At 37.9% G+C, this 27,831-nt stretch overlaps 2 protein-coding genes across 3 annotated transcripts; both read left to right on the forward strand.

Annotated features, from left to right (window-relative positions):
- The first annotated feature begins 337 nt into the window (after window positions 1-337).
- On the forward strand, window positions 338-11,846 carry LOC137090085 (myosin-7-like). Of its 2 annotated transcripts, none has more exons than XM_067453796.1 (39): window positions 338-421; window positions 531-590; window positions 695-902; window positions 1,381-1,524; window positions 1,606-1,762; window positions 1,882-1,909; window positions 2,272-2,377; window positions 2,468-2,560; window positions 2,650-2,713; window positions 2,916-3,014; window positions 3,185-3,288; window positions 3,662-3,800; window positions 3,886-4,004; window positions 4,089-4,238; window positions 4,356-4,526; window positions 4,624-4,933; window positions 5,146-5,219; window positions 5,297-5,502; window positions 5,595-5,718; window positions 5,807-5,943; window positions 6,052-6,307; window positions 6,382-6,624; window positions 6,711-6,887; window positions 6,978-7,123; window positions 7,209-7,299; window positions 7,388-7,777; window positions 7,858-7,984; window positions 8,067-8,185; window positions 8,299-8,495; window positions 8,684-8,867; window positions 9,343-9,508; window positions 9,629-9,753; window positions 9,834-10,142; window positions 10,221-10,424; window positions 10,508-10,804; window positions 10,904-11,008; window positions 11,110-11,205; window positions 11,295-11,429; window positions 11,714-11,846. In XM_067453796.1, the coding sequence occupies exons 3-39, from the start codon at window positions 702-704 to the stop codon at window positions 11,732-11,734; spliced, it is 5,814 nt and encodes a 1,937-aa protein (XP_067309897.1). In that variant the 5' UTR covers window positions 338-421; window positions 531-590; window positions 695-701; the 3' UTR covers window positions 11,735-11,846. The 2 variants fall into 2 exon arrangements, with proteins under 2 accessions (XP_067309897.1, XP_067309898.1); XM_067453797.1 differs by having other exon boundaries at window positions 5,149-5,219.
- Window positions 11,847-14,845: 2,999 nt separating this feature from the next.
- LOC137090086 (myosin-7-like) lies at window positions 14,846-27,346 on the forward strand. Its single transcript, XM_067453798.1, has 39 exons — window positions 14,846-14,861; window positions 15,079-15,116; window positions 15,258-15,469; window positions 15,766-15,909; window positions 15,993-16,149; window positions 16,381-16,408; window positions 16,494-16,599; window positions 16,703-16,795; window positions 17,212-17,275; window positions 17,375-17,473; window positions 17,564-17,667; window positions 17,749-17,887; window positions 17,973-18,091; window positions 18,168-18,317; window positions 18,457-18,627; window positions 18,739-19,048; window positions 19,153-19,235; window positions 19,378-19,583; window positions 19,670-19,793; window positions 19,909-20,045; window positions 20,143-20,398; window positions 20,487-20,729; window positions 20,810-20,986; window positions 21,093-21,238; window positions 21,322-21,412; window positions 21,492-21,881; window positions 21,974-22,100; window positions 22,189-22,307; window positions 22,390-22,586; window positions 22,829-23,012; window positions 24,406-24,571; window positions 24,776-24,900; window positions 25,011-25,319; window positions 25,434-25,637; window positions 26,160-26,456; window positions 26,553-26,657; window positions 26,776-26,871; window positions 26,959-27,093; window positions 27,233-27,346. The coding sequence occupies exons 3-39, from the start codon at window positions 15,269-15,271 to the stop codon at window positions 27,251-27,253; spliced, it is 5,823 nt and encodes a 1,940-aa protein (XP_067309899.1). The 5' UTR covers window positions 14,846-14,861; window positions 15,079-15,116; window positions 15,258-15,268; the 3' UTR covers window positions 27,254-27,346.
- Window positions 27,347-27,831: the final 485 nt, after the last annotated feature.

Raw genomic sequence — 27,831 nt, forward strand, 5'->3', positions numbered from 1 at the left:
CACAGTATCAGCATAGTGGACGCTGCCCTGAGGAAAGGCCAGACCCCCACACCTTTGAAACACAGTGTCCTGGGCCGTAACAAAACTACAGATAAGAGTGGGGCCTAGATAAATTAATGTGTGAGTGATAGGTGAAGGGCCAAAGAGTCCGAGATGGAGAATATGTATTCCTGTGACTCACACTAAAGATATTCAGCATTCCTGGCCATCAGCCTGAATGCTTACAATGGTACACCTCTAAGTGCCAGGGCACCAAAAGATTGGCTTGTTTTAGTGTGTTTGATATGCTTACACCAGGAGGGGGGCTCACAGGTCAGATGTCCTTGGCCTTATAGGGTTAGGGCAATCGAGGTTATAAATCCCATCTCTGCTATTGGGCTGAATCTCAGCATACTGCTCGTCGGTCCCTGTGTGGTTTTTCGTGTGTATCTTCTTTCCTAGGACTATGTGAATTTGCTATTGCTGTACTGTTTTTGTGTTATATTTATCTGTACATACACTTTATGAGTGCATTTTTCTCTGTATTTTAGGAGGAATCGCAAACACCTGGAGCCTCCATCTGCATCTGCTGTCTGTCATTAACCTAATAGGTAAGCCTATGTTGCCGATGAAAGCAATGGACAATTGGATTGAAAATTGCTGGATTCTAGTTCTTCTTTCTAGTTCACAATTCCTTCTTTTATTACAATTTAAGGTTAACTATGGGTGATGCTGAAATGGCAGTTTTTGGGGCCGCAGCCCCTTACCTGCGGAAGTCTGACAGAGAGCGTCTAGAGGCGCAAACGAAACTATTCGACTTGAAGAAGGAATGCTTTGTGCCGGATTCAGTGGAGGAGTTTGTTAAAGCCACCATCACCAGTCGAGAGGGTGGCAAAGTCACTGTGGAGACACAGGGAGGGAAGGTCGGTAAAAAAAGAATGATATATCTGTCTTTTATGAAACACTTAGGTTTCTGTGAATATTTGATCACCCACTACACATAATTTTGATTTTTTTTAGTATGATCCAAAATCATTACTGGTATGAACTCATTTTACACACGCATTCATAAAAAATATTTAACATATGCTTCCTTTTTTTAAGGAGGCTTCATTTCTCAAAAGTCTCAAAATAGGCTACATAATGAACAATGCATTGAACAGATCAACTGTGTACTGAAATCATTTATGCTGAACATTGTACAAGTCTAAACCATAATTTTTTATTGATGCCTTGCTGTTAGCTTGTTTTACTTTTAACACTTTAACACTTGTGTTTTAAAATATATTTTTATTCAATTTAATTTGGAATTGATTTCCAGCACGATCACACTGTCCTACAGTTCACTTGGGTTTTTTGGTTGGAAAACTCTTCTCTAAACTTGATCCTTTATTTGTACAGACTGTCACTGTCAAAGAGAGTGACATTATGCAACAGAATCCTCCCAAATTTGATAAAATTGAAGACATGGCAATGCTGACCTTTCTCCATGAGCCTGCTGTGCTGTATAACCTCAAAGAGCGCTATGCAGCATGGATGATCTATGTGAGTACACAGGAGTCTCAGCTGCTTTTCTGAAACCAAACACTTATAATTTTAATTTAAAACTCTACTTCTGTTCCACAGACATACTCAGGGCTGTTCTGTGTCACTGTCAACCCTTACAAGTGGTTGCCAGTGTACAACCAGGAAGTGGTTAACGCCTATAGAGGGAAGAAGAGGGCTGAAGCTCCTCCTCACATCTATTCCATCTCTGATAACGCCTATCAGTACATGCTGTCAGGTAATTCTCAACAAAATAACCAACTACAACAAAATGGGATACAATTTACACAATGAAATCAGCACCAATAAATAACAGCAAACAATAACGGATATTTATGCTATTCTTTCCTTGAACAGACAGAGAAAACCAGTCTATTCTTATCACGTAAGTGACAAAGCACACTGCATGTAAAGTCACTCTATTGTTACTTAACTTTTGTCAGAGTAAGGAGAAGTTTTGTGTATTTCTGTTTATATGGCATTAAAAGCATCATCTACACTTCGTTAAAAGTCATATGTCATTACTTCTTCCACAAAGATATCTTGTAGAACTTTCATTCTGATTGTCCATACAATTCAAGTAGACTCTATAAGTAATATATTCAACTTGCACACTGTATTCCAGCCTTTTGATACAGTTTTGATTTCACTGACAAATTTTATCTGCTGAGTTGAAGAACCCTCGTTTTGAACATTGTGGCCATGCCATCCATTTCTCATGATGATAGTGTTTATTTATGACCCTAGTGGAGAGTCTGGTGCTGGGAAAACTGTTAATACTAAAAGAGTCATTCAGTACTTCGCCAGCATTGCAGCAAGTGGAGCGAAAAAGGACGCGGCTGCTCAGAACAAGGTGATTCTTTACGAAGGGGACAGATAGATGTGGTGACAAAGCTTTTGATACCTAATGTTTTACATATGTTTTTGATCTCTTTATCTATAGGGAACCCTGGAGGATCAAATCATCCAGGCCAACCCTGCATTGGAGGCCTTTGGTAATGCTAAGACCATCAGAAATGACAACTCCTCAAGATTTGTAAGTGAACGTGTACTAAATCAAAATTGCAGAGCATAATCACTTTTATGCAACACGGTGTAAGGAGGCTGTTCAACATTTTTCTTTAGGGAAAGTTTATTCGAATTCACTTCGATACAAGGGGAAAACTGGCATCTGCTGACATTGAAACATGTATGTCATTGCTCTTTTTTTGCAAACTTTTAATTAATTTTACATGTAATTTAATTCTAGTGTACGTTTACATGACAACAATGTACTAAAAATGGATTTCCAATGTTCCAATGTTGTCAAAATGATCCCCGTTCAAATGCAAATTACAAATTATAGCGGACCACTTGTACATTATAAAACTATGTTCTTAATGTTTGTCTAGATCTCCTGGAGAAGTCTCGTGTGGTCTTTCAGTTAAAGGCTGAGAGAGACTATCACATCTTCTATCAAATCTTATCCAACAAAAAACCTGAGCTCCTTGGTGAACAAATAAAGTAACTTCAGAGACACAAATAATACAAAATCTAGACAGAGTTGAATGTAATCTTGTACTCTCTCTCTCTCTCTCTCTCTCTCTCTCTCTCTCTCTCTCTCTCTCTCTCTCTCTCTCTCTCTCTCTCTCTCTCTCTCTCTCTCTCTCTCTTTAAACAGAGATGATGCTAGTGACAGCAAACCCCTATGACTACGCATTCATCTCTCAGGGAGAGACAACAGTTGCTTCCATTGATGATGCTGATGAGTTAATGGCCACAGATGTAAGTTTCTTGTCATTAAAGCTTGGGTAAAACTTTAGTATGGGGAACACATATTCACTATTAACTACGACTTTTGCCTCAATAAACTCCTAATATACTGCTTATTAATAAGTTAGTAAGGTAGTTTTTGTAGCATTTAAGTTAAGGTATTGGGTAAAATTACGGGATGTAGAAGGTAATGCAGAATAAGGCTAAATATGTGCTTTATAAGTATATAAACAGCCAACATCCTAGTAATATGCATGCTAATAAGCATCTAGTTAATAGTGAGAATTGAAGTGTTACCAAAGCTGGTTAAACACCATAATGATCTTTGGCCACATAACATTCATGTCTTAAGGCACTAACATACCTAAGAATTCTACTTTCACAGAGTGCCTTTGATGTATTGGGCTTTACACAAGAAGAAAAGAACTCTGTGTACAAGCTGACTGGAGCCATAATGCACTTCGGCAACATGAAGTTCAAGCTAAAGCAGCGAGAGGAACAAGCGGAATCTGATGGAACGGAAGGCAAGGAATGAAAGCTCACATTCAAATGCAGCAAATTCATTTCTTTCTTTCAGTCATGCTTTATGTAAGGACTCTTGATTTCCAGATGCTGACAAAGCAGCCTATCTAATGGGTCTAAATTCTGCTGACCTTATTAAGGGTCTTTGCCATCCAAGGGTCAAAGTTGGAAATGAGTGGGTCACTAAGGGACAAAGTGTCCAGCAAGTAAGTTGTCTTAATCCAAGCTGACAACAATAAGAGAAAAAAAGAAAAAAGAAAAAAAAAACTTTTATGCGGTGGTTATTTCAGGTGTACTCTGCTATTGGTGCCTTATCAAAATCAGTGTATGAGAAAATGTTTCTCTGGATGGTGGTGAGAATCAACCAGTCCCTGGAGACAAAGCAGCCACGCCAGTACTTCATTGGAGTGCTGGATATTGCTGGCTTTGAGATCTTTGATGTGAGTACTGAATTCTTATCTTAACACACCCGAGGTTACACCTCAGCATTTCAAATATCTATAATTGTTGTACATAAAACACTTACTGCAATTTTGCTATTACAAATTTATGTACAGTTCAACACCTTTGAGCAACTCTGCATCAACTTTACCAATGAGAAACTGCAACAGTTTTTCAACCACCACATGTTTGTGCTGGAACAAGAGGAATACAAGAAAGAAGGGATTGAATGGGAGTTCATTGACTTTGGCATGGACTTACAGGCCTGCATTGATCTCATTGAGAAAGTAAGTCACCAATTATTAAAACAACAAGTTTTAATTACAGCAAGAATATATGTGTTTCTTTGACATCACCATTTCTCCATATTCCTGATTCCTTAAGCCTATGGGCATCATGTCGATCCTTGAAGAGGAATGCATGTTTCCCAAAGCCAGTGACACAACCTTTAAAGCAAAGCTTTATGACAACCACCTTGGGAAATCAAATAACTTCCAGAAACCCAGGCTTATAAAGGGCAAGCCAGAGGCTCACTTCGCCCTGGTTCACTATGCTGGTACAGTGGATTACAACATCAACAACTGGCTGGTAAAGAATAAGGACCCTCTTAATGAAACCGTGGTTGGATTGTACCAGAAATCCTCGCTGAAGTTGTTGGCTTTATTGTTTGCCAACTATGCAAGCGCAGATGCAGGTAAGCTTGTAATGTCTTTTCAATAACTGACACTATCAGTTTTGAAGTACCATACTTTAAGTAATGTGAGGTCATATGACATGTGAAAATCAAGCTATAAATCAATAGTGTCCACACTGCATCAAGGAAATTTCTTGGTAGTTTAGCTCTATCATTAAACATTTATGAATTATTCACAAATTACAATTTTTTTTTAATTATATTTTTTCCAGCAGACAGTGCAAGTGGAAAAAAGGAAAAGAAGAAGAAAGGGTCATCATTCCAGACAGTGTCTGCACTTCACAGGGTGTGTCAATGTCTGTCAATACCTAAAAACTATTTGTTTAATCCTAGTCAAATTAGCTAACAAGTGAATCCTTACAGGAGAATCTTAACAAGTTAATGACAAACCTGAGATCAACACATCCTCACTTTGTCCGCTGCATCATCCCTAATGAGACTAAGACTCCTGGTGCAATGGAGAACCCTTTGGTCATGCACCAGCTACGCTGTAACGGTGTACTAGAAGGCATTAGGATCTGCAGGAAGGGCTTCCCCAACCGAATCCTCTATGGGGACTTTAAACAGAGGTACCATGGGTTAAGGGAAGGAAAATATTAATAGAATGAACTGCAATAATTTCTTGTTTAATTTTTAAATACCTCCTACTGTGATTCTGCAGATATCGCATCTTAAACCCTACAGCTATCCCTGAGGGACAGTTCATAGACAGCAAGAAAGGAGCAGAGAAACTGTTGGGCTCTCTGGAGATTGACCACCAGCAGTACAGGTTTGGGCACACTAAGGTAAGTCATGTAACACCAACTACTAGGAATAATTGAAATGCTGTTAAAGGAAAAGATTGTGATAACTTAATGTCCGCTATTACATCAGGTATTTTTTAAGGCTGGTCTTCTTGGCCAACTGGAGGAGATGAGAGATGAGCGTCTATCAAAGATAATCACAGGAATTCAAGCAAGGTCTCGAGGTCTTCTCTCAAGAGCTGAGTACCAAAAGATGGTAGAACGCAGGTAATGCTTATCTCATACATTATAATATAAACTAGCGATGTGTGTTTATATGTGCTATCAAATTTTAAATGGTGTTAATTGTATTTTTTATTCTTTGTCTACTAAAAGGGATGCCTTGCTTGTGATTCAGTGGAATGTACGTGCATTCATGAGTGTCAAGAATTGGCCATGGATGAAACTCTTCTTTAAAATTAAACCATTACTGAGATCTGCTGAAGCAGAGAAGGAAATGGCCAATATGAAAGAGGAGTTCTTAAAGCTCAAGGAAGCTTATGCAAAGTCTGAAGCTCGTAAAAAAGAACTTGAGGAAAAAATGGTGACTCTTCTTCAAGAAAAGAATGATCTTCAACTTCAAGTGCAGGCGGTAAGTTTGTAAAATTGTATCAATAAAAGATTGGAATAAGCAGTATGCAATTTTATCCATTGATCTTTTCAAAGGAACAAGATAATCTCTGTGATGCTGAAGAGAGGTGTGAAGGTCTGATCAAAAATAAGATTCAGATGGAGGCTAAAGCCAAAGAGCTCACAGAGCGGCTTGAGGATGAGGAGGAGATGAACGCAGAGCTGACAGCTAAGAAGAGAAAGCTGGAGGATGAGTGCTCTGAGCTGAAGAAAGATATTGATGATCTGGAGCTGACTCTGGCTAAAGTGGAGAAAGAGAAGCATGCTACTGAGAACAAGGTTTCATACAAACTCTAATTAACTGTAAAAAGGAAATGTCTATTTCTTTAAAAAGTATTTACTTAATATTAGCTTTATACACACAGGTGAAGAACCTGACTGAAGAAATGGCAGCTTTAGATGATATCATTGCCAAGCTGACAAAAGAGAAAAAAGCCCTGATGGAAGCTCATCAGCAGACACTGGATGACCTGCAAAGTGAGGAGGACAAAGTCAACACCCTCACTAAGGCAAAAACAAAGTTGGAGCAGCAGGTGGATGATGTAAGTAAGCCAAGTTCCTTATATGTGATGTGAAGATAACATGCATGTTTGTTGCAGCACATTAAGAATTTCTTATGTTAAATATGTTAGCTTGAAGGATCTCTAGAGCAAGAAAAGAAAATCAGAATGGATCTAGAAAGAGCTAAGAGGAAACTTGAAGGAGACTTGAAGTTAACCCAGGAAAGCTTAATGGACCTGGAGAATGACAAGCAGCAACTGGAAGAACGGCTGAAGAAGTAAGACAAACTACTTCATTAGTTTATTATTGTTGTTTTGAATTTTTTACATTCTATGAAATAAAATCCATGATTTCATTTTCAGAAAAGATTTTGAAATCAGTCAGCTCAACAGTAAAATTGATGATGAACAAAACATAATTATCCAACTACAAAAGAAACTCAAGGAACTGCAGGTACTTATAATACCATACTTAACTATCTGTTCTGTTGATGTTCATTTGTTCATTTTGAAGTGAAAAACTTAACTTCTCTTTATGCTAGGCTAGAGTTGAGGAGCTGGAGGAAGAGCTTGAGGCAGAAAGAGCTGCCAGAGCCAAGGTAGAGAAACAGAGAGCAGATTTAGCCAGAGAGCTGGAAGAGATCAGTGAGAGACTGGAGGAGGCTGGAGGAGCTACATCTGCTCAGATTGAGATGAATAAGAAACGAGAGGCAGAGTTTCAGAAACTTCGCAGAGACCTTGAAGAGGCAACTCTGCAGCATGAGTCCACTGCCGCCTCACTGAGAAAGAAACAAGCTGACAGTGTGGCTGAACTTGGAGAGCAGATTGACAATTTGCAGAGAGTCAAGCAAAAACTGGAAAAGGAGAAAAGTGAACTCAGGCTGGAGCTAGATGATGTGGCCTCCAGCATGGAGCATATTGTCAAGTCCAAGGTAAATTGGCTGACTTTTCTTTTTTGTGTAGTTTTTACTTGTTGAGAATGCCTATACTAATGCAATATTTACTCAAATAGACTAATATGGAGAAAATGAACAGAACTCTGGAAGATCAATTGAATGAATACCGCAACAGGTGTGAAGAAACTCAAAGGGCCCTCAATGACTTTACAACCCAGAAGGCAAAGCTTCAGGCAGAAAATGGTAAATCAGCAATCTTGTGTCTAAAATTTAGACATTTTTAAGACAACAACAGTTTATTTGTCTGTTTCTTTCAAAACATTAGATGAATTTGCAAGACAGTTAGAAGAAAAGGAATCATTAATCTCTCAGCTGACAAGGGGTAAGAACTCCTTTAGTCAACAACTGGAGGACCTGAAAAGGCAGTTAGATGAAGAGATGAAGGTAACATACACTTGTCCACTTCTCCTATATTTCTAGTACTGCTTATTCTTGAAGTAAACGAGAATCAAGAAGTACATTTTTATAACAACGTGATCAAACAAATATTTTTCTAGGCAAAGAATGCCCTCGCTCATGCTGTACAGTCAGCCCGGCATGACTCAGATCTGCTCAGAGAGCAGTATGAGGAGGAGCAGGAGGCCAAAGCTGAGCTACAGAGAAGCATGTCTAAAGCTAATACGGAGGTGGCTCAGTGGAGAACCAAGTATGAAACTGATGCCATTCAGAGGACTGAGGAGCTGGAGGAAGCCAAGTAAGATATGAAACTCTGATGACATGAATATACAGGATATTGGGAACCATTCAAAAGGACCCATCCTGCTTCTGTTTCTTGCATTGATCTCTAAAAACAAGTCAAGGCTCAGCACATTTGATCAGTTTTGTGATTTTTTTTGGAGTTCCACTTATCAAAAGACTGTTCTTTTAATTACTTTTGTGCAGGAAGAAACTGGCACAGCGTTTGCAGGAGGCTGAAGAGGCTGTGGAGGCAGTCAATGCTAAATGCTCTTCCCTTGAAAAGACTAAACACAGACTCCAGAATGAAATCGAAGATTTGATGGTGGATGTGGAGAGATCCAACGCCGCTGCAGCAGCTTTAGACAAGAAACAAAGAAACTTTGATAAGGTAGTATTTAAACGAGAGGCTTTTAGAGAACATTCAGTCAACATAATTATATTAGTTTACCTTTATATATTGCAATTAATTGATTGTATTAATTGTTTAATTGTTTTGAGTTTTGTGATTTAGTAGTATTTAATATTTTGCTGTGCTAATTGTGAAGATTTTCTGTTATGTTGGGTTTTTGGGGGATTACCATCATGGTGACGATTGAAGCATCAGCTTGGTTTGACAACAGATAGATGTTAAATGTTCTATATTGCCATACTCATGCAGCTATGTTAATGCTATCAAAGCATTGTTTTACCAATTAGCAAGTTAGAATTTATTGAATTAGCTAGTAAAAGCTGACCAAGTTTTCACTACTATAAAATCCATTTCAACTTATCAATGTAAAAAATTGCAATAAATTAATTTTATGAAATTATTACTAGATCAACATTCATTATCAAAATGTATTTTGACATTTTTTTCCTTTCAGGTCTTATCTGAATGGAAACAGAAGTATGAGGAGTCTCAGTGTGAACTGGAGAGCTCTCAGAAGGAGGCAAGGTCTTTGAGCACAGAACTGTTCAAGCTGAAAAACTCCTATGAGGAATCTTTGGATCACCTGGAGACCTTGAAGAGAGAGAACAAGATTCTGCAAGGTTCTTGCTATACAGAATTCTACTACTTTGTACATGTTTGCACAAAATTACAAGTATCTATTTGTTTTAGTATTTACGTCTTTATGGGCTATCCAAATGGTAATGTGATTTTTCCTTTAGAGGAGATCTCTGATCTGACCGAACAGCTTGGCGAGAGCGGGAAGACAATCCACGATTTGGAGAAAATCCGTAAGCAGCTGGAACAAGAAAAAGCTGAGATACAAGCTGCTCTGGAAGAGGCTGAGGTAAAAGGGTGGCCACAAAAAACAAACAAACAAATGAAACGAAGTGTAATGATTATATAAGCTTATTTTGTTTTTTACAGGGTTCTCTGGAGCACGAGGAGGGTAAAATCCTTAGGGCCCAGCTTGAATTTAACCAAATAAAAGCTGACATTGAGCGCAAGCTGTCTGAGAAAGATGAGGAAATGGAGCAGTCAAAGAGAAACCAACAGAGGACCATAGACACCTTGCAAAGTGCTTTGGAGTCTGAAACACGTAGCAGGAATGAGGCTCTCAGGATAAAGAAGAAAATGGAAGGAGATCTAAATGAAATGGAGATCCAGCTGAGTCAGGCTAACAGACAGGCAGCTGAGGCTCAAAAACAACTCAAGTCTGTCCAGGCCCACCTAAAGGTAAAAAAGGGTTACATGAAATTCACTTTCTATGTCTACAAAAGTAACCTTGGCTTTCCTTAATGGAAAATTTTGTAGGACTCCCAGCTTCAGCTTGATGACTCTCTTCGAGCCAATGATGATCTTAAGGAGAACATTGCACTTGTAGAGAGACGCAATACCTTGCTTCAGGCCGAACTGGAGGAGCTTAGAGCTGTTCTGGAACAAACAGAGCGTGGACGCAAACTTTCTGAGCAAGAGCTGCTCGATGTCACTGAGAGAGTACAGCTTTTGCATTCTCAGGTAAACCATCAAGAGGCTTTTTGTATTTTTTGTTGAAAGGTTAAATTTCAAATGACCACTGTAACAGAAACCTTCTCATACAGAACACCAGTCTCCTAAATCAGAAGAAAAAGCTAGAGGCTGACGCTTCCCAGCTTCAGGGTGAGGTGGAAGAGGCAGTGCAAGAATGCAGAAATGCTGAAGAAAAAGCCAAAAAGGCAATCACTGATGCTGCCATGATGGCTGAGGAACTTAAAAAGGAGCAGGACACAAGTTCTCACCTGGAGCGTATGAAGAAGAACATGGAGCAGACCATTAAAGATCTGCAGCACCGTCTGGATGAAGCAGAGCAAATTGCTATGAAAGGAGGCAAGAAACAAGTCCAGAAACTGGAGACCAGGGTGAGTAATCACAGTCCTCTGCTTTTCTTGGGGCTCTTGCTCATTTAAGAAGAGATGAATAAAGCAATGGCTAATGTAGATCTACTGCATCCCTCCTAGGTAAGAGAGCTGGAAGGTGAAATTGAAGCTGAACAGAAGAGAAGCAGTGAATCTGTGAAGGGTATCCGTAAATATGAACGCCGCATCAAGGAGCTGACATATCAGGTGGGATTAAAAGATTTAGACTGCATGGGCAAGTGAATAAGTTTGATAATGGTTCAAATAAATCGTCTACACTGAATTAATCTTTAGTTGTATGACTCTAGACTGAAGAGGACCGTAAAAACATAGCCCGTCTTCAGGATTTGGTCGACAAGCTGCAACTAAAAGTCAAAGCTTACAAAAGAGCTGCAGAGGAAGCTGTAAGTGCTCTTGAAATAGTACTAGTCACTGTGGATGGTGTTGTCTAACGTATACTGATGTCCTATGTCATGCTTGCATCCTGTAATAGGAAGAACAGGCAAACACTCACCTCGGCAAATTCCGTAAGCTGCAGCATGAACTAGATGAGGCAGAAGAAAGGGCTGATATTGCTGAATCTCAAGTGAACAAACTGCGTGCTAAAAGTCGTGATGTGGGGCCAAAGGTACAGTGGACACATGTAAATGATCATTAATGGAAATGTTAAAGAGCTCATGGAATCACATGACTTCAGATTGGATGGAACAAATCCCATGCTTTTAATAGCCAATTTGTCACTTGCTAGCCAGTAGTTGGTGTTTATTACAGGTAGGGACAATCTCATAAGTGAGCCTAAGATTGGACATAAACCAAAGGTTAAGTCATCAATGTTTTCGGCTCTTAACATTTTACAACATCTTTCCTTAATAATTGTCTAACTTTCCCCTCATCAACATTGTTCTCTCACAGAAAGGATTTGATGAAGAGTGAAGTCCTGAAAATCATCTGAAATCACCTTTATTTGCTTGCCTTTCTCTGTGTACACTATTGTACAGTGTTCACCATTTCCTCACTTACATGAAATAAAGTCACTCTGCATCTATTCTGTTTTCTTGTATGTTTATGGAGACGACTACTTTATTTGGTCCAAGTTATATCATATTGTATAATGGCCTGGTTTCACAGATGGGGCTTAGATTAAGCCACAATAAGACTTTAGTTCAATTATGGCATTTACATAGCTTTTATAAATGTGTCTAAGAAGAAAAGAAAAAACATCACTGGTGTGCATCTTAAGACAAAGCATATTTTATGTCAAGCTGCTTTCAGTTTTAAAAAAAAAAACAAACAAACACGCATTTTAATCTGTATTATTTGTATGTTAAACCTTGTCCGTGAAACCAGGGGAATGACTCTACAATTTAATTCTCAGAACATGATATTATTAATTTGACTAAGAATGAACATTTGTATCCCCAGAGATTGTTTATCAAAAGATACATAGAGATCCCTCCATGTCTATCACAGCTTGTTAGGTTCTTTTGTATTTTTTTGCTGTGCCTCAAACATACAGAACTCTGAGCTCTAATGGTGAACATGTCCTGTGGCAAGTGGAATCATAAAATAAAATAGAAATCACAAATGAGTTTCAATATGGTTTGAACAAGAGCTAAACAATGATTTTAAATTAATTCAATGTAACCAATAAGCATCATGGACTGTGCTGAGCAGAACTTTACTCCAAACTCGAAATTACAGAGAAAAAGGATTTGTAAGGTTTTAAGAATCAGAAAGAGAAGTGGTGGTGTCTAAAATGGAAAAGAATATAACAAAGCCTTTGGTTCTTGAAATAGGTTGGATAAAAAGGATAAAGGCTCATGCTCAATGAGCTACTCTGAAGCACTTAACATGTCAAAACCCTAAGACAGCTGCATTGATACTTCAATGTGCCAGACCATCTTTATACTTAGATGTGTTTCATGTACAGATATTACAAAAATGTACACAGACAAATCTGTAGGAACTTACAAGGGAGATTATGCTGTAAAACAAGAACTCAACATCAAGAATGCAACAAATAGATTACGAAAAATTATACTTCTTTACACTTATACCTTCTATTAGTTGCAGTTCATTAATAAATCCACAGTCATGTTTAAATAATTTGTCATATTTTATGTCAATAGCAGATCTCAGTGAGTAGGTGAGACAGCAAACAAATTTGGCTCTATAGTGGTTGTAGTCATCACACCTGCACAAATCTTTAGGGATATGAATGTAAAATGTGCAACATTTTAAATACACAAAACAGCTGGCTGCTGTGATAGGTACACATTCATGAAGAGCAGTGATCTAATTTTATGACTAGTGAGGGAACAAATCCATGTTAAAGCACATACCTGTGTGTCAGAGAGACGTTCTTAATGTTAAGTGCTGCTCTGACTAAAAAGGTCATCTTAACTGAGACTTTAGCAATGGATTGGCATTTCTCACTTCCTTTTCCACTTTGACGCCATTCATCGTTAAAAGTTGTGGCTGGGTGTCAGAATAGAACAGTCTTATCACTTGTCAGGCACTTAACTCCTTGTTTATCTGTTGACCCTTCCATATGGTAATTGTCAAGTATACTCACCTTTCAGTTATGTCTGCCAGTTGTATGTTTCAAATCCAGGATTTTTTTTTTAATTGTGCATATAGCCAAATAAAAAACACAATTATAATAATGTATTTTTGTACTTTAATGTTTCTGTCTGCATATATTTGCAATATATGAAGGGAATCTCTACCCATGAGACCAATGGATTAGTGTCCCTATCATCACTCACAGTTGCACAACATTCCAAGGATACTGATATGGAAACACCAACATGTGGACCCTCAAAAAAAGAATTAATATGAGTACAGGACTCTATACAATTGCAAGAATTTCAGTATACCGTAAAATATTTATGGGTCTTTGCATATACATGTCACTTGGTTTTATTTATGAGGAAAAACACCTATAATGGCCAGGTGACGGACTAAAGTTGATCTCAGGCAGAGACATAAAGTAAGGTCCAGAGGGTCACAGGATGATGTGGTTTCACTCCTCAGTCAGTGAGATCCACTCTGCAGGAATGTCACAGGGTTATCTTTGTCCTCAAAGAAACAATGGGTTGTCAACAACATGGGTTGTGGAGGGAGACATTTGCTGGCTGGTAGATGGTAATGAAGTATGGCACGGCAATCACCAACATTGTTCCCCACCCAGGAGACATCACCAGTTCTCTCTTCTTTACATTTTTATTGTATTATCATTATCAAATTTTACTGAATCTGAGGTATGACACCTGTGACAGACCACTGTGTGTGTTGTTCGACACTTGCCGCCTGGTAAATCCCGCAGACTAAGATGCTTAATATAGATGCAGACTCAGAGGCCAGCTGATATTGTAGTTTGTGTCTCTGCAAAGACTGGGCTGTGATGACAAAAAAACAATGTTGCATATTAACCCCCCCATAAGCTCTCTGGGTAATTGAAAGCCCATATGCCATGCAGTTCAAACATATCACTTTACAGAAATCTGATACCTTCTCTTGAGTATTCTAAACAATGCTAGATGACAAATATAGAATTCCATCTAAAGTTTGTTGAGATCCAGATTTTGAATCCCTTTGTTGGCTGTTAAACCCTCATGGGGCACTAAAGTAATGCAGTGATGGCTTACACAAGAATAGAATTTTCCATAACTATTGTGCATCTTTGTCCTAAGTTTTAGAGTAATATTCAGCTCAGATGCATATTATTCAACATACACTAAGAATTTTGGCTGGATTTAATCATTCACATTTAGTTTAAGTGTAAACCACTTAACTCTCTAAACTAAATTAGCACTCTGCTATCAACAAAAGCCTAATATGGAGCACTAACAAATCTTAACAAAGATAAGACTAAACTTAACTAGCAGGTTCTTGCTTCTCCCTAATACCCATAATTACCCTTGTTGCACCCTAATAGTGCTCAGACACAATGGCATTCTTGCCTTGTAGGATGGCTTCCCCAAATTTGGGAGGGTGGGTTCCTTTATAAAGAGTTCTCATTGTTGGTGTCCAGACAAGTCAGACGTTTTATCTGAGGGTAAGATTTGAGCCAAAACTGCAGAGTGAAGTTACATTTAATATCAGATAATTCAAATGTCTTCTTTCATGATAAATTAGTTTTACTTCTTATTAAGTAGCTTTCTTCTGAATACATCTTTTAAGTATTGGGTTTTTGGTGACATGACAAAGATTAAAAAGTATTACTTCACATATTTGAGTCTTAAGGAGTAACAATAAAATGATATTTACATTAGCAGGTTCTTCTTCAGCCGCCGCACCTGGTGCACATCAGGTACGAGTCATGCTTATTTTCCACGAGAATTGTTTTATATTCATGTCAAAGCTTTTTTTTTATGATCATGTAGTATTTAAAAAAAACTGTGAGGCAATGTTGATCATAGCAATGCTAATTTTATGCAATTTTTATCTCCAGATAAGGCAATCATGGCGGACGCTCACATGGCAGAGTTTGGAGCTGCGGCTTCCTACCTGCGAAAGTCAGATCGAGAGCGTCTGGAAGCACAAACTCGTCCCTTTGATATGAAAAAGGAGTGTTTTGTACCTGATCCAGATGAAGAATATGTGAAAGCTTCAATTATCAGCCGTGAAGGTGACAAAGTCACTGTACAGACTGAGAAAAACAAGGTAGGCTCAACTAAAAACGAGCATTTGGAGAGGATTCTATAAAGGGAGGACACTTTCAATGACAGAGATATGTCAATGTGGTCGCTGATAAATGATGAGGACTGTTAATTAGAACAGTATTATTACATTAGTACAATTAGCACAGCATTAGTGAAATCTTCATCATTTAAATGTTAGCTTCAGTATGGTTTGCCTTTGGAACAATGTAATAATACGAGCTGGACAAAACACTAATTTGATGCCACTTTGCACAAGAGTATTACTCTAATGCTTACATTTTTTCCTGCTTCTAACAGACTGTCACTGTAAAGGAAGCTGACATCCATCCCCAGAACCCACCAAAGTTTGATAAAATTGAAGACATGGCAATGTTCACCTTTCTCCATGAGCCTGCCGTGCTGTTTAACCTCAAAGAGCGCTATGCAGCATGGATGATCTATGTAAGAGCAGACCAGTTCAATGTCACTTGAAAATACAACCTAATTAGCTTCAATTACTGAACTTTATTTGTCCTTTTCCACAGACATACTCAGGGCTGTTCTGTGTCACTGTCAACCCTTACAAGTGGTTGCCAGTGTACAACCAGGAGGTGGTTATAGCCTATAGAGGGAAGAAGAGGGCTGAAGCTCCTCCTCACATCTATTCCATCTCTGATAACGCCTATCAGTACATGCTAACAGGTATGGACAAAGACAGAAATTTGTTCTGCTCTGCAGATCTGAGAGTATTCATGTTCTAGCTGAAAGTGTTATCAAATTGGGAAAAATGTTTCAACAAACATGCAAAGTGTGAGGAAACCTTGTGAATGACTGCTGTTTGAATTTTGCACAAATCACTGGATCTTTTTAAAGATTGATAATATAGAAGCCATGTAAATTTAAAAATAACTGATCAATTCTTCTCCATTTCAGACAGGGAAAATCAATCAATTCTGATCACGTAAGTCATTTTTTTTCTTTTAACATAATTCCTTAGTTCATTATGCCATTATTAATGATCAGATCACTGTTCTATGTTACTGTAGTGGAGAATCTGGTGCAGGAAAGACTGTAAACACAAAGAGAGTCATTCAATATTTTGCAAGTATTGCAGCTGGAGGCTCAGCAAAGAAAGATGGGTCAGAAAAAAAGGTAAGTGTCATTTTCATAAGCGTTTCTGCATTAACTGAAAAACAAAACAAAAAAACATGTAACTCAATTACACCACACTGAAATATTTACTTTTTCATTAAAGGGAACCCTGGAGGATCAAATCATCCAGGCTAACCCTGCTTTGGAAGCTTTTGGCAATGCAAAGACCATCAGAAATGACAACTCCTCAAGATTTGTAAGCTTCAGCATTGAACATTTATGTAGACCTCTGTAAATAATCACCTAATTAACATTTCAGCTAATGTAATAGCATGCATGTCACAACTCTATCAAATATAGTGTGATAACACCATCTTCTGGATAAATAAAAATGATATAAAGAGAACATAAGGTTAACAGATAGCATCATCTTGAGCCATCATAAATGTAACAGTGTATTTAGTATTTATATAATGAAAAAAACAAAACAAAACAATGCAATCAGTAAAATAAGGCACATTATGTTATGTCAGAAGTTAATTCAGTTAAAGTTATCCGAATCAAGTATCTCTTACACAGACATGAGGCATTTATAAGCCATAATGATTGTGCTTAACTGCTTGATAATATATAATTATAATATCCTTTTTTTTTTTTTTTTTTATTCTTTAGGGAAAATTTATCCGAATTCATTTTGGTGCCAGTGGAAAGTTGGCTTCTGCTGACATTGAGACATGTAATAATTCATTATTTTTTTTATCTAGACTCTATGTGTGGTTTCAAAAAACACTCAAATGTCAAATACTTAACTTTTGTGTTGTTGTAAATATATCAGATCTTCTGGAGAAGTCAAGGGTAAGTTTTCAGCTTAAAGCTGAAAGGGACTATCACATTTTCTACCAAATCCTCTCTCAGCGGAAACCTGAGCTGCTGGGTAAGTCTCAGTAGATATTCTGTAATCAAAGGCCTTTACAGTAGTACCAGATTGTAACAAACTGACAGTTTTTTCTTTCTCCTGACACAGAGATGCTGCTTATCACCAATAACCCCTATGACTACGCTTACATCTCCCAAGGCGAAACCACCGTAGCCTCAATTAATGATGGAGATGAACTACTTGCCACTGATGTAAGAATGAATCACAATATATTCTTGTTTTTCTGTCACTGTAAAGGTCTCAAATTACATGTATTATTCTTTAAACTTTAGGAAGCATTTGATGTACTAGGCTTCACTCAGGAGGAGAAAAATGGCATCTATAAACTTATTGGAGCCATTATGCACTATGGCAATATGAAGTTCAAACAAAAGCAAAGGGAGGAGCAAGCAGAAGCTGATGGGACTGAAGGTGCATAGAGTATAATTTCTGAAGCAGAAAACTAAATGCAACACTATCTATTATGCATAATAGCACAATCTTATTTATTTTACAGATGCTGATAAAGTTGCATATTTGATGGGTCTAAACTCTGCTGATTTAATCAAGGGTCTATGCCATCCAAGAGTGAAAGTAGGAAATGAGTGGGTCACAAAAGGGCAAAATGTCCAGCAGGTGAGTTGGTCTGCTATTAATTAAATGGGGTACATTTATATAAGTAATGGCAAACCAAATGCTTCTCTGTGCTCAGGTGTACTATGCTATTGGTGCACTAGCCAAGGCAGTGTATGAAAAGATGTTCCTGTGGATGGTTGTAAGAATCAATCAGTCTCTGGACACCAGACAACCACGCCAGTACTTTATTGGAGTGCTGGACATTGCTGGCTTTGAGATCTTTGATGTAAGTCTTTGTGGACAGATCCTCATGTTGTCATGTTAAAAATATATATTACTATCTAATATCATATCACCCTGAAATCATATTACTCATCTAACTTAACTAAAGTTTAAATTTATTTCATTTCTATTTAAAACTACAGTTCAACACCTTCGAGCAACTCTGCATCAACTTTACCAATGAGAAACTGCAACAGTTTTTCAACCACCACATGTTTGTGCTGGAACAAGAGGAGTACAAGAAAGAAGGGATTGAATGGGAGTTCATTGACTTTGGCATGGACTTACAGGCCTGCATTGATCTCATTGAGAAAGTAAGTAGGGCTGACGATAAAGCTTTCCTACATGAACGTTGCTTTATCTATTTAATTAACAAAGCCATTTTCTATAATCAGTAACTCAATCATATCAATTTCTTTATTCAGCCTATGGGCATCATGTCGATCCTTGAAGAGGAATGCATGTTTCCCAAAGCCAGTGATGCAACATTTAAAGCAAAGCTTTATGACAACCACCTTGGGAAATCAAATAACTTCCAGAAACCAAGAGTAATCAAAGGAAAGCCAGAGTCTCATTTTTCTCTAATTCACTATGCTGGTACAGTTGACTATAATATTAACAACTGGCTGGTAAAGAACAAAGACCCACTGAATGAGACTGTTGTTGGTCTCTTTCAAAAGTCTACACTCAAGCTCCTGTCAATGCTATTTGCTAATTATGCTGGATCAGAATCTGGTATGTACGAGAAGAGTTATGTATGCACAATAGAATCTCATATGTGTTTTTCAGTGTTTTGAGTACTACCAGTTATAAGTCATTATTGTGCCTTGTTTGACCAGCTCAAGAGGGTGGTAAGGGAGGTAAAGGAGGCGGAAGTAAGAAGAAGGGCTCCTCCTTCCAAACTGTGTCTGCGCTTCACAGGGTAGTTGAATTTCAGACTCAATTGATCATACAGAATGAAAATAAAATAAGAAATAATAGATGTCTCCAGTGGACATATGTCAATAATTCTTGAAAGTAATCATATGAATAGCTTTAAATTCTGCATGTATTTCTTCCTACAGGAAAACTTGAATAAGTTAATGACAAACCTAAGATCAACCCACCCTCATTTTGTCCGCTGCATCATTCCTAATGAGACTAAGACTCCTGGTGCAATGGAGAACCCTTTGGTCATGCACCAGCTACGCTGTAACGGTGTACTAGAAGGCATTAGGATCTGCAGGAAGGGCTTCCCCAACCGAATCCTCTATGGGGATTTCAAACAGAGGTAATTATTATTGGTTCTGTGACATTTAAACTCTACATTCAAAACAACACTTTCCATATTTACAGATGCTCTGTACTTTTTTACAGGTACCGAATTCTAAATCCTGCAGCCATACCTGATGGTCAGTTCATAGATAGCAGGAAAGGAGCTGAGAAACTGTTGGGATCACTGGATATTGATCACAATCAATATAAATTTGGACACACAAAGGTGAAAGCTTAGCTTAAACTGATCGTATATCCATTTTTTAATATGAGCGCAAATATGAAAGTGGTCATGTTGTTCTATGAGTAAAATGCATGTTTCTACAATGAATTCTGCCTAGGTGTTCTTTAAGGCTGGTTTACTGGGTCAGCTGGAAGAAATGAGAGATGACAGACTATCTCTAATCATTAGTGGAATTCAAGCAAGATCCAGAGGACTCCTTGCAAGGGTTGAGTTCCAGAAGATAGTTGAAAGAAGGCAAGAATTCCACATATTACAATTTGCACACTGTATTATGCTTAACCTTTTTTTTATTTGTGATATTTATTGACATAACAATGGAATATCCTTAAAGGGATGCCCTACTGGTTATCCAGTGGAATGTACGTGCCTTCATGGGGGTGAAGAATTGGCCCTGGATGAAGCTCTTCTTCAAGATCAAACCTCTACTCAAGTCAGCAGAAGCAGAAAAAGAGATGGCAAATATGAAGGATGAATTTGCCAAGCTCAAAGAGGCTTATGCTAAATCTGAAGCACGAAGGAAAGAACTAGAAGAAAAAATGGTGTCTCTTCTCCAAGAGAAGAATGACCTACAGCTTCAAGTTCAAGCGGTTAGTAAATACATTTTGTGCCTTAAAAATGTGGAAAGTAAATGTGTTTTTTGCAGTACAGTTATTTTTTAACCTAATTTAACAACAGGAACAAGATAATCTCTGTGATGCAGAGGAGCGATGCGATCAGCTTATCAAAAACAAGATCCAACTTGAGGCAAAAGCCAAAGAGCTCACAGAGCGGCTTGAGGATGAGGAGGAGATGAACGCAGAGCTGACAGCTAAGAAGAGAAAGCTGGAGGATGAGTGCTCTGAGCTGAAGAAAGATATTGATGATCTGGAGCTGACGCTGGCTAAAGTGGAGAAAGAGAAGCATGCTACTGAGAACAAGGTCTGGTTGTATTTCTAAACAAAACAAAACTCAAATATTGTATAAACACTTAGAACTTAATGACCCATGTTCTTTCACAGGTGAAGAACTTGACAGAGGAAATGGCAGCTTTAGACGATATCATCGTAAAGCTAACCAAGGAGAAAAAGGCCTTGCAGGAAGCTCATCAGCAGACACTGGATGACCTGCAAAGTGAGGAGGACAAAGTCAACACCCTCAGCAAGGCAAAAGCAAAGCTGGAGCAGCAGGTGGATGATGTAAGTGTTACAATTTACATCTACCTTTGTATTTTTTGATGCAAGCAAATGCAATAAAACCAACTGATATGCTCAATAAATCAACAATTTTAATTATTTAAAACAGTTGGAAGGATCTCTTGAGCAAGAAAAGAAGATCCGTATGGATCTAGAAAGAGCCAAGAGGAAACTAGAAGGAGACTTGAAGTTAACCCAGGAAAGCTTAATGGACCTGGAGAATGACAAGCAGCAGTTAGAGGAGCGTCTTAAAAAGTAAGGCAAATTCTCCCAATCTTTCACAGCCCAATTTTTTTGTTCAAGACCAAGGACTGCAAATATCTCTCTTCCAAATATAGGAAAGACTTTGAGATTAGTCAGCTCAATGGGAAAATCGAGGATGAACAAACTATTTGCATCCAGCTACAGAAAAAACTGAAGGAACTTCAGGTAACAACAAAATAGAGCTTACAACAATTGGAACATTTTAAACAAGACAATGACAACCCTGAAATCTTTCTAATTCAAGGCGCGTATTGAGGAGCTGGAGGAAGAGCTTGAGGCAGAAAGAGCTGCCAGAGCCAAGGTGGAGAAACAGAGAGCAGATTTAGCCAGAGAGCTGGAAGAGATCAGTGAGAGACTGGAGGAGGCTGGAGGAGCTACATCTGCTCAGATTGAGATGAATAAGAAACGAGAGGCAGAGTTTCAGAAACTTCGCAGAGACCTTGAAGAGGCAACTCTGCAGCACGAGGCCACTGCCGCCACACTGAGAAAGAAACAAGCTGACAGTGTGGCTGATCTGGGAGAGCAAATAGATAATCTGCAGAGAGTCAAGCAAAAACTGGAAAAGGAGAAAAGTGAACTCAGGCTGGAGCTAGATGATGTGGTCTCAAACATGGAACATGTTGTTAAGACAAAGGTATTATTAATACAGAAATTAATTGATACAAATTAATATTTGTCTTCTTTCCTGGAAAGTAATTTTCTAGACAAATTATGTACTATATACAGGCAAATCTTGAGAAGACTTGCAGGTCTTTGGAAGATCAAATGAATGAATACAGGACAAAATTTGAGGAGGGCCAGCGTTGTATCAATGACTATACAATGCAAAAATCGAAGCTACAGTCTGAAAATGGTATGGCTGTCAATCAATTAACTGTCTTTTTCATTCTTACGAGTGACAGAACACCAACAATAATAAAATACATGATAACACAATATAGGTGAACTTTCAAGACAGCTGGAGGAGAAAGACTCTCTTGTCACCCAGCTAACCAGAAGCAAGATGTCTTACACTCAGCAAATTGAAGATCTTAAAAGGCAATTGGAGGAGGAAACTAAGGTGTGAACTGAGTATAAACATTATCTGATTAATATTTCAAAAATTAAATGCATTCATTACTAAACAATAACATGTCCTCCAGGCAAAGAATGCCCTCGCTCATGCTGTACAGTCAGCCCGGCATGACTCAGATCTGCTCAGAGAGCAGTATGAGGAGGAGCAGGAGGCCAAAGCTGAGCTACAGCGTGGCATGTCCAAAGCTAATTCTGAGGTGGCTCAGTGGAGAACCAAGTATGAAACTGATGCCATTCAGAGGACTGAGGAGCTGGAGGAAGCCAAGTAAGACATGTTATTATTTCGAATTTCATAGAAATTTGGACTTTTCCAAATAACTTCTCAACTGACAGATAAGCTTTTTGGTTGTATTATGTTTCTTTTAAAATGTAAGACGAACAAAAAGTTTTTCTGTTAGTTGGCCAAGCTTCCGTAAACAGAAGGTAAAATATAATAAATGTCTATCCGCAAGAGTGTGTTGCACTTACAAAATTACATTCCACAATATTGTTCCGTTTTTAAAACAGGAAGAAACTGGCTCAACGTTTGCAGGAGGCTGAAGAAGCTGTTGAAGCAGTAAATGCTAAATGCTCTTCTCTTGAAAAGACCAAACACAGACTCCAGAATGAGATTGAAGATCTTATGGTGGACCTGGAGAGGTCTAATGCAGCTGCTGCAGCCTTGGACAAGAAGCAAAGAAACTTTGATAAGGTAACCAGACTAAGGGTGTGCAATATATATTGTCTGTGATAATATCCTAATTGTTGTTTTAACGATGTGTAATCTGACATAATCGAGCATATCCCTCACACACACCAAGAGAGTGCATGCATACACGACTACGTGATGTAGTCTGGTAGATGAGACTAGTGCTAGTGTGCATTTAGTGCACGCTTTCACTGCACAATTTAGTCTATTTATATATAATTTAATATAGATTAGTTAATAAATATCACACAAAGAGTGCATTTTTAATCCAGTTATCAACATGACAACAAATGAGATATTGATTTTATACAAGTTTAATAAACAAGAAGTTAATATTAAGTAACTTTCATTTTAGATATACCATATTGCATGTTGCATCTAATATTTTAAACAAAGCCATGAATGAATCAGCATTTTGAAATAATCAGTTGACTCAACGATGAATCAATAAATAAGATCAATATCAAGGCTGTGTCCCACTCCACTTTTAGACCCACACTTGCAAACTTTACTAATTTTGAAGTGCATTCCACTTCGTGAAGTGGACGAGGGAAGTTTATATTGACAGACCCTCGCTCCCTCTGTAAAAATCAAAGTCTACTTCATTTGTACGCAGGCAGCTTCATATACCACAATGCAACACAATTACTTTTTAAATATTTAAAACAACCCAAACAAATCTATATACATATAGAAGGCTGCATTAAACAATTTTGAAAGGGTGAAAATAAATAATAAATCAAATCCATAGTGGATTCCAGAACGCTTAGGATGTTCCAGTTCAGGCCATTGCAAAGGTTTCACCTGTAGTGGGCACTCACACGCAAGCAATGATGCACATCTGAGTGAACGAGATGGAGGGAAGTTAGTGAGTGAAGGGAACGGGAATGCAGTTTAAGATATTCAAAAGCTTCATTCCTGAATGAATGCCTGAATGCCACTTAAGATGAAGCGTGGTGTTTCCTCTCCATTGCAAAGATGATTTTTTTTGATACTTATTTAATTATATTAATAACAGTCATATTGTGTCTTATTGTAATAACATTTTATTACATTTATTAAATTGACACAAAAGATGATGTATGCATATAATTAGGTTTAAAAAATACATTTATAAAGGTAAAAATTTCCATAAAAATTAAAAATCTATTTCAACTTTTTGGAAAAGATTATTTCTGTCACTGCTGTGAAATGACCACCACACAGAATATGAAGAATATCAGCACAATGAAATATTGTCTAATTATCGTTATCGAGAAAATCACAGGAAATATGGAGATTTCTTTTTGTCAATATCGTACACCCCTAAACCAAACTTTGCTCTTGAGTTGGGATTAAGCTCAAATATATTTTCTGAATACCTGAAATCCTACTTAAATGAAAATGATGCTTTTAGGTCCTGACTGAGTGGAAGCAGAAGTACGAGGAGTCACAGGCTGAGCTAGAGAGCTCTCAGAAGGAAGCCAGATGTCTGAGTACTGAACTTTTTAAGCTGAAGAACTCATATGAAGAATCGTTGGATCACCTGGAGACCATGAAGAGAGAAAATAAAAATCTCCAAGGTAAATTAACTTACCAAAATGTACTAAAATAACTTTCTTTTTTATTTCCAAAGAATCTTAATATATAAATGGGGATATTGAAAAGATAATAAAAGTAGTACAATGACTTTTTCTAGTGTGTTTGGAGTGTGGTGGTGGAAGAAGAAGAATTTATAGCATTGCAGAGACAGGGAAATGTATGATTTTTTTCTTTCTTTTATCTAGAGGAGATTTCCGATATCACTGAGCAACTTGGTGAAGGAGGAAAGAGCATTCATGAGCTGGAGAAAATGAGAAAACAGCTGGAGCAAGAAAAAAGTGAGATTCAGTCTGCTCTGGAAGAGGCAGAGGTAATCAAAATAAGCTTTGACCTTATTGAAAAACATATTCATATTTCAGAATAATTTTTCAAACAAAGTTTTGCAAACCAAATCATAGATCACAATTTTCTGTTTAAAAGGCATCACTGGAGCATGAGGAGGGTAAGATTCTGCGAGCTCAGCTAGAGTTCAGCCAGATTAAGGCTGACATTGAGCGCAAACTAGCTGAGAAGGATGAAGAGATGGAGCAGAGCAAACGCAATTTGCAGAGGACCATCGACACTCTGCAAAGCTCCTTGGAGTCAGAAACTCGAAGCAGGAATGAGGCCCTCAGAATAAAAAAGAAGATGGAAGGGGATCTGAATGAGATGGAGATCCAGCTCAGTCAGGCAAACCGACAAGCAGCAGAGGCTCAAAAACAACTCAAGAGTGTCCAAGCACATCTGAAAGTAAGATACACTCAGAATCAATAAACTGTGAATCAGTTAGGAAAAGAATGAAAGCTTTTGAAATGGATGAGATGTTGAAATGTTTGCCTTAATAAGTTTGCGCTTATCTTTCAGGATGCTCAGCTTCAGCTGGATGACTCTCTGAGAACAAATGATGATCTCAAGGAGAACATTGCGATTTTAGAGCGACGCAACAACCTTCTGCAAGCTGAACTGGAGGAGCTGAGAGCAGCCCTTGAGCAAACTGAGAGAGGCCGTAAGCTTGCTGAGCAAGAGCTGCTGGATACCAGTGAAAGAGTGCAGCTACTTCACTCCCAGGTAAAGCAAATGGATGCTTATTCTTAAGGTTGGGAATGGGAAATTTATTCCAGTTCTGGAATTGGGTACTCAAGGTCAAGAATTGGAAAAACTCACACACTTTTCTTTGCTTGGCATATCCAGAGTGTACGCACAAAAACCAACTCTCATATAGCGCACGAATACTGAATTGAGTTCTTTTTTGAGTCTTCTTGCGCTTGAGCGGAAAAATAAACACAAAATTATGTCAAAATACCCTCATAAACACAGTAGGTTATGTCTTAACTGAACGTAAACAGTTAAGAAAGAAAACAAAGGTTTAACAGTATATTGGATCCATGCATTAGGTCTTAAAATGGCAGCAGCCTAATAAACCTGTAGCCGTCTGTGCAATTACAAAAATTGCAAAATACACAATTGAAAAGCAGAATCAGAATTAGAATAGCTAGAATTGAAACAATACCCAACCTGACTTATTCATAATTTTGAACAGATCAATTTTTATTCAGTTCCTAATGTAACGCAAATGCCTCATTTGTCCAGAATACAAGCCTCTTGAATCAGAAGAAGAAGCTTGAGACTGACACATCCCAGCTTCAAACAGAAGTGGAAGAGGCAGTACAAGAATGCAGGAATGCTGAAGAAAAAGCCAAAAAGGCAATCACTGATGCTGCCATGATGGCTGAGGAACTGAAAAAGGAGCAGGACACAAGTTCTCACCTGGAGCGTATGAAGAAGAACATGGAGCAGACCATTAAAGATCTGCAGCACCGTCTGGATGAAGCAGAGCAAATTGCCATGAAAGGAGGCAAGAAACAAGTCCAGAAACTGGAAGCTCGGGTGAGTATACTACAGTTCCTTAAATCCCAACAATGTTTTCTGACTGTTGCAAGTGGTATGCTGTAAAAACATTCATACTATGAATGTCACCAACAGGTGAGGGAGCTGGAGAATGAAGTAGAATCAGAACAAAAGAAGAGCAGCGAGGCAGTGAAAGGAATTCGCAAATATGAGAGACGTATTAAAGAACTGACCTACCAGGTACAACAACTAAAAGAACATTAGTATTACTGAAAACCCCTATAGAAAATGTTACAACAACACTTTCAAACATTAATTGCTGTTTTTGTCATTTTTTTGTTAACATTTATCTTAAAAGACTGAGGAGGACCGCAAGAATCTGGCTCGTCTGCAAGACCTAGTTGACAAGCTTCAGCTAAAGGTCAAAGCTTACAAGAGGGCTGCAGAGGAAGCTGTAAGTCTTGGCCTAAATATCACACATTTGCTGATAAATTATACTAGTTCAGGCTCTAATCTCAGAACTGCTAATCCTACTTCACAGGAGGAACAAGCAAACACAAATCTTAGCAAGTTCCGGAAAATCCAGCATGAACTTGATGAAGCAGAAGAAAGAGCTGACATTGCAGAGTCCCAAGTCAATAAACTGCGTGCCAAAAGTCGTGATGTTGGCTCTAAGGTCAGTAAACCAATTAAGTTGTATGCAGTTTTAATTTCCCATTTGACAAGTATAGCAGCAAAATGTTTTCTTTTAAAATATTTTTTAATTTTATCATTTACGACAACTGATAACTCTTCCTCTTATCTTTTTCATACAGAAGGGACATGATGAAGAGTAAAGCTCAAATGGACCTTCTGAGTGTTGAATTAGTTTTCCACTCAGTCCAGCTATTTTTCAGTCACACAGTGGAATAAAGTTGAATTGCATTATATCTGTGTTGTGATTGAGTTATTATGCATTGAAATTGTAACACAACTTTGTGAAGAAAAACATATAACTATCATTATATGTAACATTTTAAACTTGGATAGAAAAAGAAGTGTTTAAATGTCATTATATTTTTAATAATACTTCAGTGGTAAATAATTAGGCCATATCAGAAAATGCTCTGAACACTTGATAGCATTTAAAGTGCTGTTTCTCACGCTGAGTCTTCATATCCATAAACTAGGCTTACACAGTGTAAAAAAATAACAGTGTTTCTATGTCAATGTGTTAACACATTGTTATAGCTGTAAGACATGGACATTACAAGTCACTGAAAGTATTTACAGTACCTTCATTTGCTTTTTCCATTCATTCTCTCTCTGTCAAAAAAGGGCGTTTTTTTGTATCCTTACATTGTGTGACCTTAAATCTCCAAGTTTTCAACAGGTTGTCTGTCTTCGCACCCAGCATATGCTAGGAGTTGTTGGA

Source organism: Pseudorasbora parva, chromosome 9, assembly GCF_024679245.1.
Source record: "Pseudorasbora parva isolate DD20220531a chromosome 9, ASM2467924v1, whole genome shotgun sequence".
NCBI lineage: Eukaryota > Metazoa > Chordata > Actinopteri > Cypriniformes > Gobionidae > Pseudorasbora > Pseudorasbora parva.

Bases quoted from the DNA above. Each gene is read 5' to 3' on its own strand.
- LOC137090086 (XM_067453798.1), top strand. From the start codon at position 15,269: ATGGCGGACGCTCACATGGCAGAGTTTGGAGCTGCGGCTTCCTACCTG. The intron at 24,572-24,775 runs GTAAATTAACTT...TCTTTTATCTAG, and splicing joins AGAAAATAAAAATCTCCAAG to AGGAGATTTCCGATATCACT. The intron at 27,094-27,232 runs GTCAGTAAACCA...TTTTTCATACAG, and splicing joins GTCGTGATGTTGGCTCTAAG to AAGGGACATGATGAAGAGTA.
- LOC137090085 (XM_067453796.1), top strand. From the start codon at position 702: ATGGGTGATGCTGAAATGGCAGTTTTTGGGGCCGCAGCCCCTTACCTG. The intron at 4,527-4,623 runs GTAAGTCACCAA...TGATTCCTTAAG, and splicing joins GCATTGATCTCATTGAGAAA to CCTATGGGCATCATGTCGAT. The intron at 9,509-9,628 runs GTTCTTGCTATA...TTTTTCCTTTAG, and splicing joins AGAGAACAAGATTCTGCAAG to AGGAGATCTCTGATCTGACC.